Source organism: Anopheles marshallii, chromosome 2, assembly GCF_943734725.1.
Source record: "Anopheles marshallii chromosome 2, idAnoMarsDA_429_01, whole genome shotgun sequence".
Taxonomy (NCBI): Eukaryota; Metazoa; Arthropoda; class Insecta; order Diptera; family Culicidae; genus Anopheles; species Anopheles marshallii.
This window is the reverse complement of record NC_071326.1, coordinates 30511559-30525560: the sequence shown is the minus strand read 5'-3', so window position 1 is coordinate 30525560 and position 14002 is coordinate 30511559. Positions and strand designations below refer to the sequence as shown.

Genomic DNA, 14002 nt, shown 5'->3' with positions numbered 1-14002 from the left:
TAAACTATATGTATGTTTAATTTCCACAAGGATGGTCTAGTATACATAGTAAACAGTATTCAAAATTAAATTTTGATGGATTTTTACACTACTTATAGTTATAAATTTATACTAAAAACGAGTATAATTAAAAAAATGATTTTCATGCAGAATTAAACCTAAAATGAACCGGGACGAAAATGCTGAAAGTTTTTTTTTTGTGCTGTACGATTGCATTCCCTTCATTTGTACTGTTTAAAATGCCATTAAATGGAATGCCTTTCACGCAAAAGGAAAACGAATGCACAGCACAGCATGGGAAAACCCAACTCCAGCTTGGACCTTTCTGGTCCATGAGAAAGGAAAATTCCCCCGGATCACCAATTTCAATTCGTTAGCCACTCAATTGTTTTTCGATTTGCTGTGCAATTCGAACAACGTTGGAAAGCAAAACGGTACGCGCTTGATAAATTCCACCACAAGATGCTGCAATCTTGCCACAAAAATAGCGACATGGAGTCATTTTAGCGGAGGATTAACCCGAGGATAATGAACGGGGACGGTGAGGGAAGGAAATCCCCGTGCCGGACAGATTAAACGCTGTACAGTTTTCCTTCTTAACGAGCACCATAATGAATTCATTAAAAAGGACAAATACTACTCATTAGCAGCTCATGCAGTAGCACTGATGTGGTGATCCGGTCGGGCTTCTGATGATACTTTTGGGACATCCGGTGGACATTGGTCAGCTTTGTTGCCGGAGAGATGCGACTGATAAAGAGGATTATTAGATTTTATCATAATCATGCCTCCACTGGACGGGGCGACCTGGGTGAGGCCCTTAGAAGCATGTCGTTATTCGATGCAGTTCGTGCTGAGCATGTGGAGGTGTTACCATGGAAAATACTGTGAGATTCTACGATGTATGAAATGATATAAAGATCTTGTTAAAAGTGATATAATCCACTAAGGAGAAACTGTTGGACAACCTACATGACACAAAGTTTAGAACATGTTTAGTACATGTTTAGTACATTAGTTTAAAGTGTGCCTTATTCTTTTAATCCAGCTTGATATATTTTAGTGACAAGTGTGATAAAATATTACCATAAATTGTTGTAAATATGGTTGAAAAATACACTTAAAATCATAATTAATTATATCTAGGTAACATCAAATGCCAAAATTAATAAAAGTACAAATTTACCCAACCAACCAACGCCACTGCTCGGTCTAGTCATAGTAACCGTATCGCGACACAATCAGCATGGCACAGGCCAGACCATGTAAAATGATGTAGCCTTTTCTGGCCCTTGCCACCGGCCAAAAAATCCCTTCAACCGCAGCAATAAAAACGTGGGCGGAGCTACTAAATTGTACGCGGGCGGGAGAAAATCGTTCGTGGAAAACCACCCCGCTCGGTTCCGTTGGATACGCTCGGGGAAACATCATCATTAGGCCCATCGTTTGTATGCGCGTTGTTCCGTTTATAAACATGGGGTTTTCCTCTGTAAACCCTTTTTATGAAGAGAGCTTCCTGTGTAAATGGGGGTTTTAGGCTATTGGTATCGCGAAAGTACACCGAGTAGTAGTATTTCAGTATAGCTGCGTTTTTATGACAATCCATTCTACTAACTTTTGACGTGCAAGTGGTCAAACGTAAGTCGGATTCGAAGTAAACTTGATGAAGTTTGAATGCGATTTAGCGGACTTCGTGATTCCCGTCGCTATAAAAAGCTGCCAATAAAGGACAGGAAAGGAACAATCTTGTTCACTTACATAAATCGAGATATTCGATGCTACAAAATGCATGGCTTTAATCGCCTGCCCACACCATTCCACGATAACTGTCTCGATGTGTGAACTCTTAATTAACTCAATTGCAATTGCATCCTAATTGAAGTACACTACTAAACTCCACCGCATATCGATCGAAGAGGTACCACTAAACCCTTACACGCCGTATTTTGGCTGGTGGTTGGTTTCTTGGAAGAGCGCGCATGGAACTTGGCCAAGTATTTAAAGCTTGCCTGCTTAAAACCCGGCCAACAGCGAAAGCTTCAACCGATCCCGCCTAAATAGCCGACGGTAATTATCGGCAGTCGTACGGCATAACCGGTGCTCAAACTCAGCACGCCTAGGAATGTCACCATTTCGGTGGAATGCTTCCGGGAAAATCAGCCCCACTTCACAGCCCTTGCGATCCCCCAAGCCCCAGAGTCCCACTGTCGTTCGTTCGCTCGCGTCAGAAGTGTCGAAGACACGCAATAATGCAATTAACGTTCGTCCATTTCCAGTTCATTTGCTTTCCACTTGGAGACGGACGGTTTTCCCTTCGGCGGCTCTCGTTGCCGACGGGCGGAAAAGCTGCTAATTTGCTCTTCAGCTTCCAGCAAACGTTCCCGTTTTCTTGCTTCGGCACGATGGTCAGATGGTTTCCATTCGTCTGATAACTCAATTAAAGTAACGATTCAATTGCGGGTCATTTACAGATGGAACCGAATTTCTAGACCATTCAAAAGGATTGCTCAGAAATTTCGACCGTGCAGCTTATTTGGTTTGACGTGATTTTTTTAAAATGCTTTTTAAACTTGGCTTTTTTGTATCTGTTACTTTTGCATACATTCTCGTAACTTTCTCTTTGGCCAGATTGAAGTGCTGGCTGTACTTGTTATAAGAGAAGGATTTGATTTTACGGTTGGTTATTTTTATGTCTACATATGTAAATTTGTTTCCAGCCTCTGACAACACGCATTCCACGCTTCGCGCAAGGTCCTTTGATATTTCAGCCAACGGAACGACGATACACGATCATCATCAAACACGAAAAAGAAACGCACCCGAAAGTATTTCAATTAGAATTCCTGCTTTGCTCAACCTTCCTCACTCACTTGCGAAGGTATTGGCCTCGGTTTTGGGGCAGATTTGTGTTTCGTACGGGTAAAAAAAAAAACTTTTCCCGTTGCCAGATGACGTTGGTTCATCTGGCGACTTTTGCGAGAGGAATGTACCCAAGAAGTATGGGGAACAAATTTAATTATACCAGCCAGTGATAGAGTTTACTTGTAATGATCACGGAGAAGCAAAATAGACATTGGCTAAATAAACCCATTAAATAGGGTGGGCGAGGTTAGCTAAATTTAGACCGGGAGAGAAGGATTTTAGGGGCTTGCCCATTACAAAATTAAGCAATCTTTAGTAAAGATCCATCGTGCTATTTAGTGGCAGACTTTTGCTTTCTTGTGCTGCAATTTAGCTTTTGCTCTCCAACCGTTGATTTTTACAACTTTATAACACAGTTTATTGGTGAGTTGAATATTTCGAAGTATACAAATAATTGTTCAGATCGAAACTTTCAAAATGTGTTAAAACTTTCTCCAGCAACTCCTGACTGTAAGAATTTATTTATTTTTATTTTATTTATTGCATAACTGTTGTCTGATGGACTCTAAATAACATGAGTTAATAACTAGGAATTTATCATTACTTTTGGTTTTCATTTATCCTTATCCTGTTCCCGAATAGTTTTTCCCTCTAACTTCTTCCCAACACTTAGTAGTGCTGGTTATAATTAGGCTCCATATTGTTCATCCCATGTTATAAGTATATATTTTTCCCATGTTATTTGTCATCTCTTAAGTCATACTAATGTTAATAAACTAACAATAGTTACAATAAACCACCAAAAATGATGCAATGCATAGTGATTGCATACGAATAGGCGTATTACAAATTCCAGATACAGAACAGTGTTAATCCACCGTGTTGGAGGTAACACACTTATGCTAAATTTCCAAGAAATGTCAGATAGTACCGCTCAATGAAGCGGATTCTATTTTAAGCTCATCTAAACGTGCCTTAGTACACACTTCTTCAGAGAGAAAGAGATAGAAGCTTTTTTTGTAACTGCTTTCTCAAATCCTTTTCTGTACATTTTTTGTTTTGCACGTACACATTTCTTTCTAATTTGAACGATTTCCACCCTTTTTCACATCTTTTCTATCTTTCCCTCAAACAGGAAAAAAACCATCCCCAAAATCCCATCTTCCGCCGCTTTTGAACCCTATCCCACCAATTGGATCTGTGCGGTTCATTTAATTCAAGCTTCCTAATGCTTCCATTTAGGTTCGCCTCATGTTCAGCTACGAACATTCCGTTCATGCACATAGCGCAGTCTTGGAAGCATTATACTCCACCGACCAGGGCACCCAAGCCTCCCCCCTTGTACGTACTTTTTTGCCTACGCTTGCCACCCGTACGAGCTAGACAACCAACCCCGGTACCATCATAGCCCTTCCCAGAGACCCCCTCTCAGCAATCTTGCTGTCAATTAAATTTCCGTTAAGAAAATGAGCCCGAAAATTCACAGCAACTTAATCAGTCCCCCGGGGGCTTTCGGGACCAGCTGGTACGCTGGTTCGTCCTCTCCACCGTGGCGAACATTTGCCACCACAACAATAACGGAAAAGTGCCTAAAACGAGATGAGGTTGCTGGATGCTTTCCGGGCACGTGATGATCGTGATTCGTTCGCTTAAAACTGGCGTGAAAGAGATAGCGCACCGAACGGTGAAGGTGTATGTGTAAGAAAATAGAGGAATTACGACAGTGTGTGCGTGTGTGTGAGAGAGAGAACATTATGGTAATTTACAGTTTTCCTCCCATCCACAGTGGGGTTTAAATCGCTCGCTTTCGAAGAAAAATGGCCGATTCCGCTTTCACCCGCGAATAAATGGCGAGAGAAGAAGAAAGAAGGCGAGCAAATGGGGATAAGGGGGCAAAAAAACGAACCTGCAAAGGGGATAGAGCAAAGCAGTGAATGGAAGTGGAAAAATCACGCATGCGCCTATCTTCCATTTTCGCTAAAAGATGGAAACTCACCCTATGGTTGACTCTTTCTTGCGTGCCACCAAATGCGCCACACACAGCACCATACTGCTCTAACCGAACGGTAGAGGAAAAACGGAACTTTCCACACGTACACATACGCAACAGCACAACAAAATCGTCCGTTTCCGGAGGGAAATTGTGGTGGAAATGTTCGACATTCCCTCGCTAATATTGTTGTCAAGTGTTATGATTTTATTTTAGCCCATCCTTCTCCCCTTCTCGGATGCTTCCTCACCAATTTTCCAGTCACCCGCTCCTACACAACCACCAAAAAAAACTACGCACACATGCCTTTCTCTCGCTGTGTCTCTCTCGCACCCACCGTATGTATCACGTTGGGAAAGCTCGACTGCTTGGATTGTGTATTGTGGGGAAAACAGTGACTGATGACGTAGCGGGGCGAAGGTTTATTCCGAGAATGAACATTTAGGGGACCAGATTTGGTCGGGTTGGTTAGCCTTTTTACTCTGGCAGTATTTCCGGCACACGCCAAACCATCCCTCCGCCCAAAACCCTTCACATTTTATCGTACAGCATCCCGCATGGATCGTATGCGCTGCGTGCGTTTGCCATTCATGATTTTATGGTATTTTTATTAGCCTTACCGTTCCGTCCGCTGTCGGCAGATCCTTGGTGCGATAGTCGGGAAAGGGGACGTAAGCGCTTTGGGGTGGTTTTGATTGTCTGGTCAAATTAACGACGACCTACCACTTGCATCGTTACCTTCCCTATGCACCTGCAAAAATAAACATCATCATTATTGGGTGAGGTGGCATTCTCACCCTCCCGTTAACGGCTGTGCCCGGTTCCTCGGTTCGTTCGGCGAAAGGGCACCAGGGCCGTTCGGGGTCGTCATGCTGCAGGTCCTTGCGGACGTCGGTTGTCCTGTCTGGTCCAGCCTGTTGGCCTCGTCAGTCAGTTGTTGACGTTCGTACGCGCGGTATCGCTGTCCGGGTTCCGTTTACACTTGGCAACGCTTTGCTGGTTGGCTGGAAGTGCTGACGCTTGATCAGACGCTCAAAAGGACGAACTTAATGAGGTGTGAAAATGTGTTAAACGGTGCATTGGCGTCCCGAAGCAGGTTAAAACAATCCTCTCGCAGCGATGTGATTAGCAATCAGCCGTGACAAAATTGAGTGGTAGCACTTGACAAGATTGCTTCGGGATTAACCTTCAAAGCAGTCGGAAAATAGTTGGAATTTCTCTGCGAGAGAACGATGTTGGTTTTAAGTCGGTGTTAATTAAGTTACACGAATTAAGCTTTCATTACGTGCCGATCCTTAAACCCCGTCCCATAATATAACCACAAAACCCGACGGCAAATGCGCCAGGAACTATGATGCATCCCCACCGGCAGTAGCGTGTCCACACTTGGGATGGCACATTCACCACACGCCCATCGGCCATAGCCATCGAACACGGATTATGTTACCAGCCAGCACTTGTTGGCCTCACCGGGGTTGAACGAAAAAAAAGAAGAGTTTGATAGACCGCCCAGTAAGGGCTCGCTTTTCATCGTGGTTAGTTTTGTCACAACACTCAAAGTGGGATCAAAGCAATCATACAGCCGGGCTGTGTGCGGAGTTGCCACGGATACGAGTTTAAATTAAACGTAGCTGGGTGTTTCGCTGTGTATTTCGATGCAAGAAGGATCTGTGCGCTTAAAGTTGACGCAAATTCAATAACAATTCGAATAAATTGTGATAAACGCTAAGTGAGACCAAGCCTGTGAGCGTAACAGTTGCTTTTGCTTTGATTTACCGTTTGTGGTGCTGGTGGTCGGATGAATGAGCTACAAATTGTACATCCGCCGTCCTGTGGTTCAAGTGTTGGTGCCAAAGTGATGGAATTTAATTTAACAATTAATAACGTTTCAAGTGTCTAATTATTCTGTGGCAAACACTTTATAAAATGCACGCTTGTTCTCTGGAATAGTTACTGGTGGAGTAACACGTGTGTGAGGCGCAATCCTGGGATGGGATTCGGTTGTTGAACAGATAAAAGTCAATCCATTTGCGGTTAATTAAGTGTACCGTACGTGATATATTTCATTCGCCGGTGGTAAAGCATATTTGGCTGGGAATCTTTGTCAATTTCGTTGGATTTATGAGCAAGGTAAACATTTGTAGTAAATGTAATAGTTTTTTTATGTTTAAAGGAATATAACTTTAACTATATTTCTCATTTTGTTAATATGTGAAGTAATTATGAATAAATTATTATTTTATTTTTATTACATTTAATTATTTTAGAAACAAAGAGAGCACAAGAACTATATGAAAATGTAAAATAAAATTTTCAAGTAAGCATTACTGCCTTAAAAAGAGTAACATCTTTTTAAAGATGAACAGATTGTAAATTAGAACACTCAAACAGTCGCGTGTTAAACGTGAATTAAAAACAGGATAAAACTATTTGCATCAACCGCAGGGCATGGATACCTCAATAAAAATGTCTTGTATGTAATCAAACAATAACATATCATATTTTCCGTTAGTTGTTACTCATACGGGATGGATTATGCTGCCAAATCGCACCACCCGTCGGTTTATATACACAAACGCAGGTGGTTTTTTGTTATGCTTTCCTTTACGCTTTTGGAAATGCCACCCCATTTAGATGCGTTTGATATCATTTATGACACTAAATTGCAACAATATCCAATGTCAACCGAACTGCAACCATATACCGCACAGCTCACATTGAATCACAAGTGTCGATTTTCCTTCTGCCACAATCGATTGTGAAGATGTTTCGCTCGCTTTCGTCCCGACAGAATGGGCTGCTCCAATAGTGATGGTTTCTACGGCTTCATCCGGAATGCGAAATAAAATGACAAAGAGATCATCCACCCTGCTGGAGGGGTTTGCCACAACGAAGTCACGAGTCGAGAGGGTCTCGGTTTACTAACTGCCTATAAACTGTCCCAAGTCGCTGAACAATGGGCTGGGGTTTACTTAGGGTAGAAGATGATCGGTACTGTACAGCTATGTCACACACCGCAATGTAAAACCATATTCGTGTAGCAAAATCACCATCCATAGCCACAGTTGTGTCGTTTCGGGGGTCCGCTCCGGAAGTTGGACAGTGTACGAACGAACAATAGAGCTGCCGGTTGTTGGATGGAAAAGTGACCTCATAAAAAGCGATATTTGATATGCGTACGACTGGTAGGGCATATTTATGCAAATGCATTAACCTTTTCCGCTGTAAACCACAATCTGCAATCAAAATAACTATTAGGAAGCGAACTGAATGGTAATGGTAGGTTCGTTCTGTCGGGGCTTCATGCGCAACAGAAGCATACCGTTGATTCAGCATGGACAGATTTGGTTTAAGAATTGAAACGTTAAGAAAAGAAACTAAAACCAATTTTTTACACTTACTCCACGCGGTAACTGAGATAGTTCTTCTCCCCGACGTTAGCGGCATCTACTGGAATTATTGGTATTATGGAATTTGTTAGTGTCCATAATTATTTGGACTAGTAAAAATAATTTCTCAACATTCTTGTCCCGATTAACCTCGGAGATCTTCGCCTGCCTGTATTTCAACGCAAGTTTGATCGGTCTGATATGAAATTTGGTACCGGTACCATCATGTTTACTTTGTTGATAAAAATATTCATCGTTCTAGAATGTACTACACGACACGATCCAGGCAAAATCGAAGATTGACCAAAAAAGTCTAGCAAGCCAGGAATGGCAGGCATGAACCGTGTAGTTCGTTACACCAAGAAGAAAAGCATTGAATTCAAATATGCGTTTTTGCATAGCTGAAGCATGAATGTGTGTTGAAAATTTTAAATCATTGTAGCACAAAATAATGAAGCTGTATTCCAAACATTTTGATCATTCGCTGAACGCAATATAAAGATTAGTATTCAAAGGCATTTTTAAACCTTCCCCTTCTTCTTCTTCTTCTTCTTCTTCTTCTTCTTCTTCTTCTTCTTATTCTTCCTGTTTCCAGCTCAATAACTGCTAGTGGTCTAGGCCTGCCATTTCTTGCCTTTTTTTACTTAATTTACCCGTAGCTGGACAGCCAGTCCTGCGATTGGTCCGGATGGGATTTTGGACCGTTCCTATAGGGGGAAAACCGGCGCCGCTACCAATACACCATCAGTTACCTTGTTTGGAAAATAACCATGTTTTATTTTTTAAATTGGCGATTAGAAATTTCTGCAAAGCTTTCAGCTTTGTTCTGTTTTAGACGATATTTGAGTTGTGGTATAAGCCAGTGCTAACCACAAATCGATTTATCGATAGTTCGGCTAAATAGTTCGAAAAAACATGCTGTTAAATTTGGGAGTTTGTTTTTATGTTTTGATCACATACTTTTAAATCTAAATACTTTGCAAAGAAAAACATTTAATGGGCTTTAATAATCGTGAATTCTATAAATACATATTGTTTTAACGAAATCATGAATACTAACTACACGACATTTTCCGATTAACATTTACTTTATGAGTCGCACTGACTAGTCGTAATCTGTCTTGAAGTTACTGATGGAAAACTAATTCAGCAAACTATGACAATTCATAATTCTTCACTTCACCATTCGCTTTTATAACTCTTTCTGGAGTATAAATCTTAATCCTTGACAAGGTGAACTTATTAGAAACACCATTTTGATGTTCCTTTTTTCGTGGTAGTTATTAGCACTTCTCTTGTTCACTTATATCTTCTACGGGATGTTCACGGGAGAAACTTTTTGGCTACAATTTTTTTTGTTTTGGGACAAGAACCTGTTGGTGGTTGACGTACCTGAGTGTGTGGTGTGGTTTTCACCCTGATGGGAGCCTCATGGTTTGAGCACAAGTTTGCTAATTAAGCGTTTAATACCGTCACTGCAAAAGAGATTACCAGAGGATTGGGATCAATCTGCTGTGGTGGCTTAGTGAGAAGGTAGTACATAACTTTCGGTGAACCCTGTCTATAACTATCCGATACCACAGTTTGTCACGCATTTCAACTTCAAACTCTGGAACTTTTCGTTCGCAGGTATTCAAAATGATACATCATCAGCCGACGAAGTATCATCATGCAAACCCACTAACACACTTCCTGAATCTTCACACATCACACGCAACAGCGGCCGCTGCAGCAGCTCTGGCACTGGCTACCGACAGCTTAGGGCATGGGCACGGTCATCATGTTCATCAGCAAATAGGACCGGGAGTGGTCGACCCTCAGCAACATTTGCATTCGGTAGTAAATGCTCCAGCATCTCACCAACCGCTTCAGAACAGTCATCATCAGCCACGACGCACAGAGGGATCTCGAAATAGTCTCAGCAGGGCGGGACATCGTGCCAGATCTTCCCAAGGTTCCCGAACGGACGAGGAGGAGGAACAGGATGAGAGTAGCAATGATAAAAGCTTTCTTGGGGAACTAGGGGCACATGAGCTTAAGAACGAGGCGTTCGATTCAACGGCGGAAATGTGTCAAGTAGAAGGTGGCAGTGAGTCGGAGAACAATATCGACATCGATGTTGACGATCCTGATCCACGTGCGACTGAAGGCCACACGTCTCAGTGTGTTAGAAACGAACGAAATGCGACGGACAGCGTGACGGAATCGGATACGCTAAAGAGGAGGCCGTCTGTCAGTGAGCAGGAAGATAACGAAGACGAGGAAATCGTTATCGATGTCAAGAGTACACGCAAAGAATCTCAGGAAATGGATCCAACGGACCGTAGGGCATGTGCAAGCCCTTGCAACGAATCCGCCACAGCCGTGCTCGATACGGACAGCTTCGTGGGGAAATCATTTACGATCGCGGCCATTTTGGGGTTGCGGAAGAAACAGGATGAGGCGGCGGCAGCTGCAGCAGCAGTTGCCAGTGAGTACAATGACGGTGTAATGAACCTTTCCACCGGTGCTGGATTCCAACAGCAGCAACGCGTTGCTGCAGCGGCCGTAGCAGCTGCTGCAATGGGACGTTTGCCGCTCGTAATGGCGGCGGCAGCTGCCGGCATGGAGAAACGCGACCGTGCCGATAGTGTGGACAGCGTGGATACATGTGGCGGACCACTCGGTTACGGTGCCCAGCAACCACCGGGCAGCGTTGCAGGAAACGGTCCATTAACCGCACTGCAAAACCTTCATCAACTACCCGCATTGCATGGTGCTGTTGGTGGTAGTTTTGCCGGTTTTCATCCATCCGGTGGAGGTGCCGGCAGTGGGCACCCAGCAGTACATCAACAACCGCATCTGCAAGGTCATCATCCGCATCAACACCATCATCATCACCAACATCATCCGCTGCATCATCAGGTCAGTCCACACTTTGCTGCTCATCATCACTTCCATCACCACCAGAGTCAGCAACAGCAGGTAGCCCAACATCAACAGCAGCCGTCGCAACAGCAGCTTCAGCAACATGCAGCAGCACACCAACAACAAATTGCCGCGGGACATCATATGTCGCTTGGACCACATGCGCACCATGGACAGAACCATAATAGGGAAAAGTTTAAAGGTATGTGAAAGGTACGGTCAGTAGGTGTCGTCTCGATCCATGTTAAAAGGTTGCTTCTCTTTTGCTTTTGTGTATAGAATTAGGTAAGAAAACAGCATTGTCCTCATCGGCGGCATCACTCAAAAGTAAACGTGTACGTACGATATTTACGCCCGAGCAGCTGGAACGTCTTGAGGCTGAGTTCGAACGTCAACAGTACATGGTGGGCCCGGAACGTCTATACCTAGCTCACACGCTCCAGCTAACGGAGGCACAGGTTGCATACCGCAGGCGTGCAAGAACGACAGGACAATAATCGTGTTTCCATCTCCACAGGTTAAGGTATGGTTCCAGAACCGGCGAATCAAATGGCGCAAACATCATCTGGAAATAACGCAGCAGCGGTTAGCGTTGATACGCCAGCGACAGATAGCTAGTGGAGTTCCTATTCCTGCGGGCGATGGGCAGCCCCATCACGCACAGCAACAACCGCAGCAACAACTTCAGCAACAGCTGCAGCAAAGTGGAATGAGTGGTGGTCGCATACTGAATACGATCGATTCTCCCGAGCTAACGATATGTACCGATTCGATGGAAGCGCGCAGTATCAGTGATGGAGACGATTAGACGAAAATGGCAAAAACCGGCAATAGTCCAACGCGTCAACAATACACTGTTGTGTCCAGCGGACTGCAACACATCATACAGGGAGAGTTAGTTAAAATGCACATTAACTGTACGCAACTTCATGGTAGTTCCTAAGATTATAGGACGAGCTTTGTAGTGGTTAAGTAACAGTGTTGAACCCGTGTAAATATCACATATACGAATACGGACGGGTAGTGTGGGCAAAGTACGTACCATTGTTGTAAATTGTATGTAAATAGTTTACGTACCAATAAATACCCTTGATTAGTGACTGAAAGCGATACAAGATTATGATAATGGATTTATTTGGAAAATATTCTTTGCAGAATACATAGCACGGACTTAGCCGTTATGAAGATCTAGTACGAAGTCTCTGCCTGGCCGTATCTCCGTAGCGAGGGTAAACCATCTGATTACATGGTCAATTTACATCTTTTAGACCAGAAATATCAGAAATAGTAATCATGATTTTAAGGATCATTACACCAACAACAAGATAGTACCGATTGGAATTACATATATTCACTAGTATATTACCAACAAAAATGATCCACCAAACAATCAACTGAAATGAATTTGAATGTCAACTTGAATGCTTATATTCATAATATAAGTGCAAGTAATCGTTATTATCAATATAGTAATTTGGCATAACCAATTTACATTTCCTATTATACTGGTCGCGGGCAGCCTGGGACGGCCCGGTGACTTGATGGCAGTAGCACCGGTCTGCACACGAACGGACCGGACCAATTCCCCGTACGCAGGACTGACTATCCAGCTAATGCGATACCAAAGGAAGACGTTCGTTGAAGGATCAGCTAAAGTTCAGTTCCAGAAAATATGAAAAGTATAACCTGAAAATTCAAGATGAAGAAGCTAGGAAAGCCGAAAAAACTTCAACCAGAATCCAAAATGTGTCCTTGATTCAGTCATTTTCGCTTACTCCCTCTTCCTAGTCTCGTATCTCGTAACCATTGCAGACTTTCAATCTACTACCATCACCCTTTTTTCCTTTACGCTCCTGGCTTGGGTTCGATCAACTTTTTTTGTGACAGACAAGATACATTTCAAACGGAGGCCAATTATTAAACATGTTCCTAAATTTAATACGCGATAATATAGCACCTGTCGCAATAAAGCGAAGGACTACCGTAGTTCTCTCTTTTCTTAGTTTGGCCATCAACTGATGCTATCTATTCAAGCTGTGTGATCATCTGACAGCATTTTAACTAAATACCGCTACACACCTAGAGTCGGATTTATAAAGCACGTGAAACATATTTTATTTCACTTCTTGCTTTACTTGATTAAAAAGAGGTTCTGAACGATTTGATTGCTATCAGCGTTATCTAGTTCCAATTTAAGTGCTGTGTTTTATCATTTGTTTCTTGGGTGATTTCGTGTTGAACAGCCAGTGGGTATGCTTCTGCTAGCGTCCGCCAAGGCGCTATCGTCGCAAACGTCACCTAGCTGTCAGCTGTCAAGCAGCATAAATGAAAAAGAAAAGAAAAACGTCGGACGTGTTTGTTTTCGCTCCGCACTGCAAAGAATTTCGTGGCGTTGGTCGATTCACTTCGCGAGACGGGAAAAAAGCTAATGGTAACGAAAAGTGAAGGAAAACGGGAACGGTCGTGTGGAAATTGCAACCCTTACCGTAGTGAAAAGTTTCCCAACTGATTTGCCTCAAACTTCCTAGCTCTAAAACCGTGCGATCAAGAATAGTGCGTGGTGCTAGCTTTGTGCACAAAAGAGGAACAAAAAAATCATCTCCTCCACCCTTTGCCAAAAATTGAAGTGAAAAATGATTAGATTTTCCCAGTATCTGTATTAGTGCTTTTAGAAAACAGTTTTTTTCCAGTCGGGGTTGTGTCGTGAGCAAATTGTGAATAAAGACCAGTGAAAAATATTACAGTCTTCAGTTTGCTAATGGAGAATGGATGAAAATTGCATTTAGTTGTTGATGTTGTGTGTGGCCAATGGTGGTTGTGTTGTGTCTTTCGCTAAAACCAAGTGAACGTTCTT

At 42.9% G+C, this 14002-nt stretch overlaps 1 protein-coding gene across 1 annotated transcript; it reads left to right on the top strand.

Moving 5' to 3' along the window:
- Positions 1–9870: 9870 nt before the first annotated feature.
- Positions 9871–11956, top strand: LOC128709490 (protein disconnected-like). Its single transcript, XM_053804495.1, has 3 exons — positions 9871–11350; positions 11428–11606; positions 11666–11956. The coding sequence occupies exons 1-3, from the start codon at positions 9880–9882 to the stop codon at positions 11954–11956; spliced, it is 1941 nt and encodes a 646-aa protein (XP_053660470.1). The 5' UTR covers positions 9871–9879.
- Positions 11957–14002: the final 2046 nt, after the last annotated feature.

Bases quoted from the DNA above. Each gene is read 5' to 3' on its own strand.
- LOC128709490 (XM_053804495.1), top strand. From the start codon at position 9,880: ATGATACATCATCAGCCGACGAAGTATCATCATGCAAACCCACTAACA. The intron at 11,351-11,427 runs GTATGTGAAAGG...TTTTGTGTATAG, and splicing joins TAATAGGGAAAAGTTTAAAG to AATTAGGTAAGAAAACAGCA. The intron at 11,607-11,665 runs GTTGCATACCGC...CCATCTCCACAG, and splicing joins TCCAGCTAACGGAGGCACAG to GTTAAGGTATGGTTCCAGAA.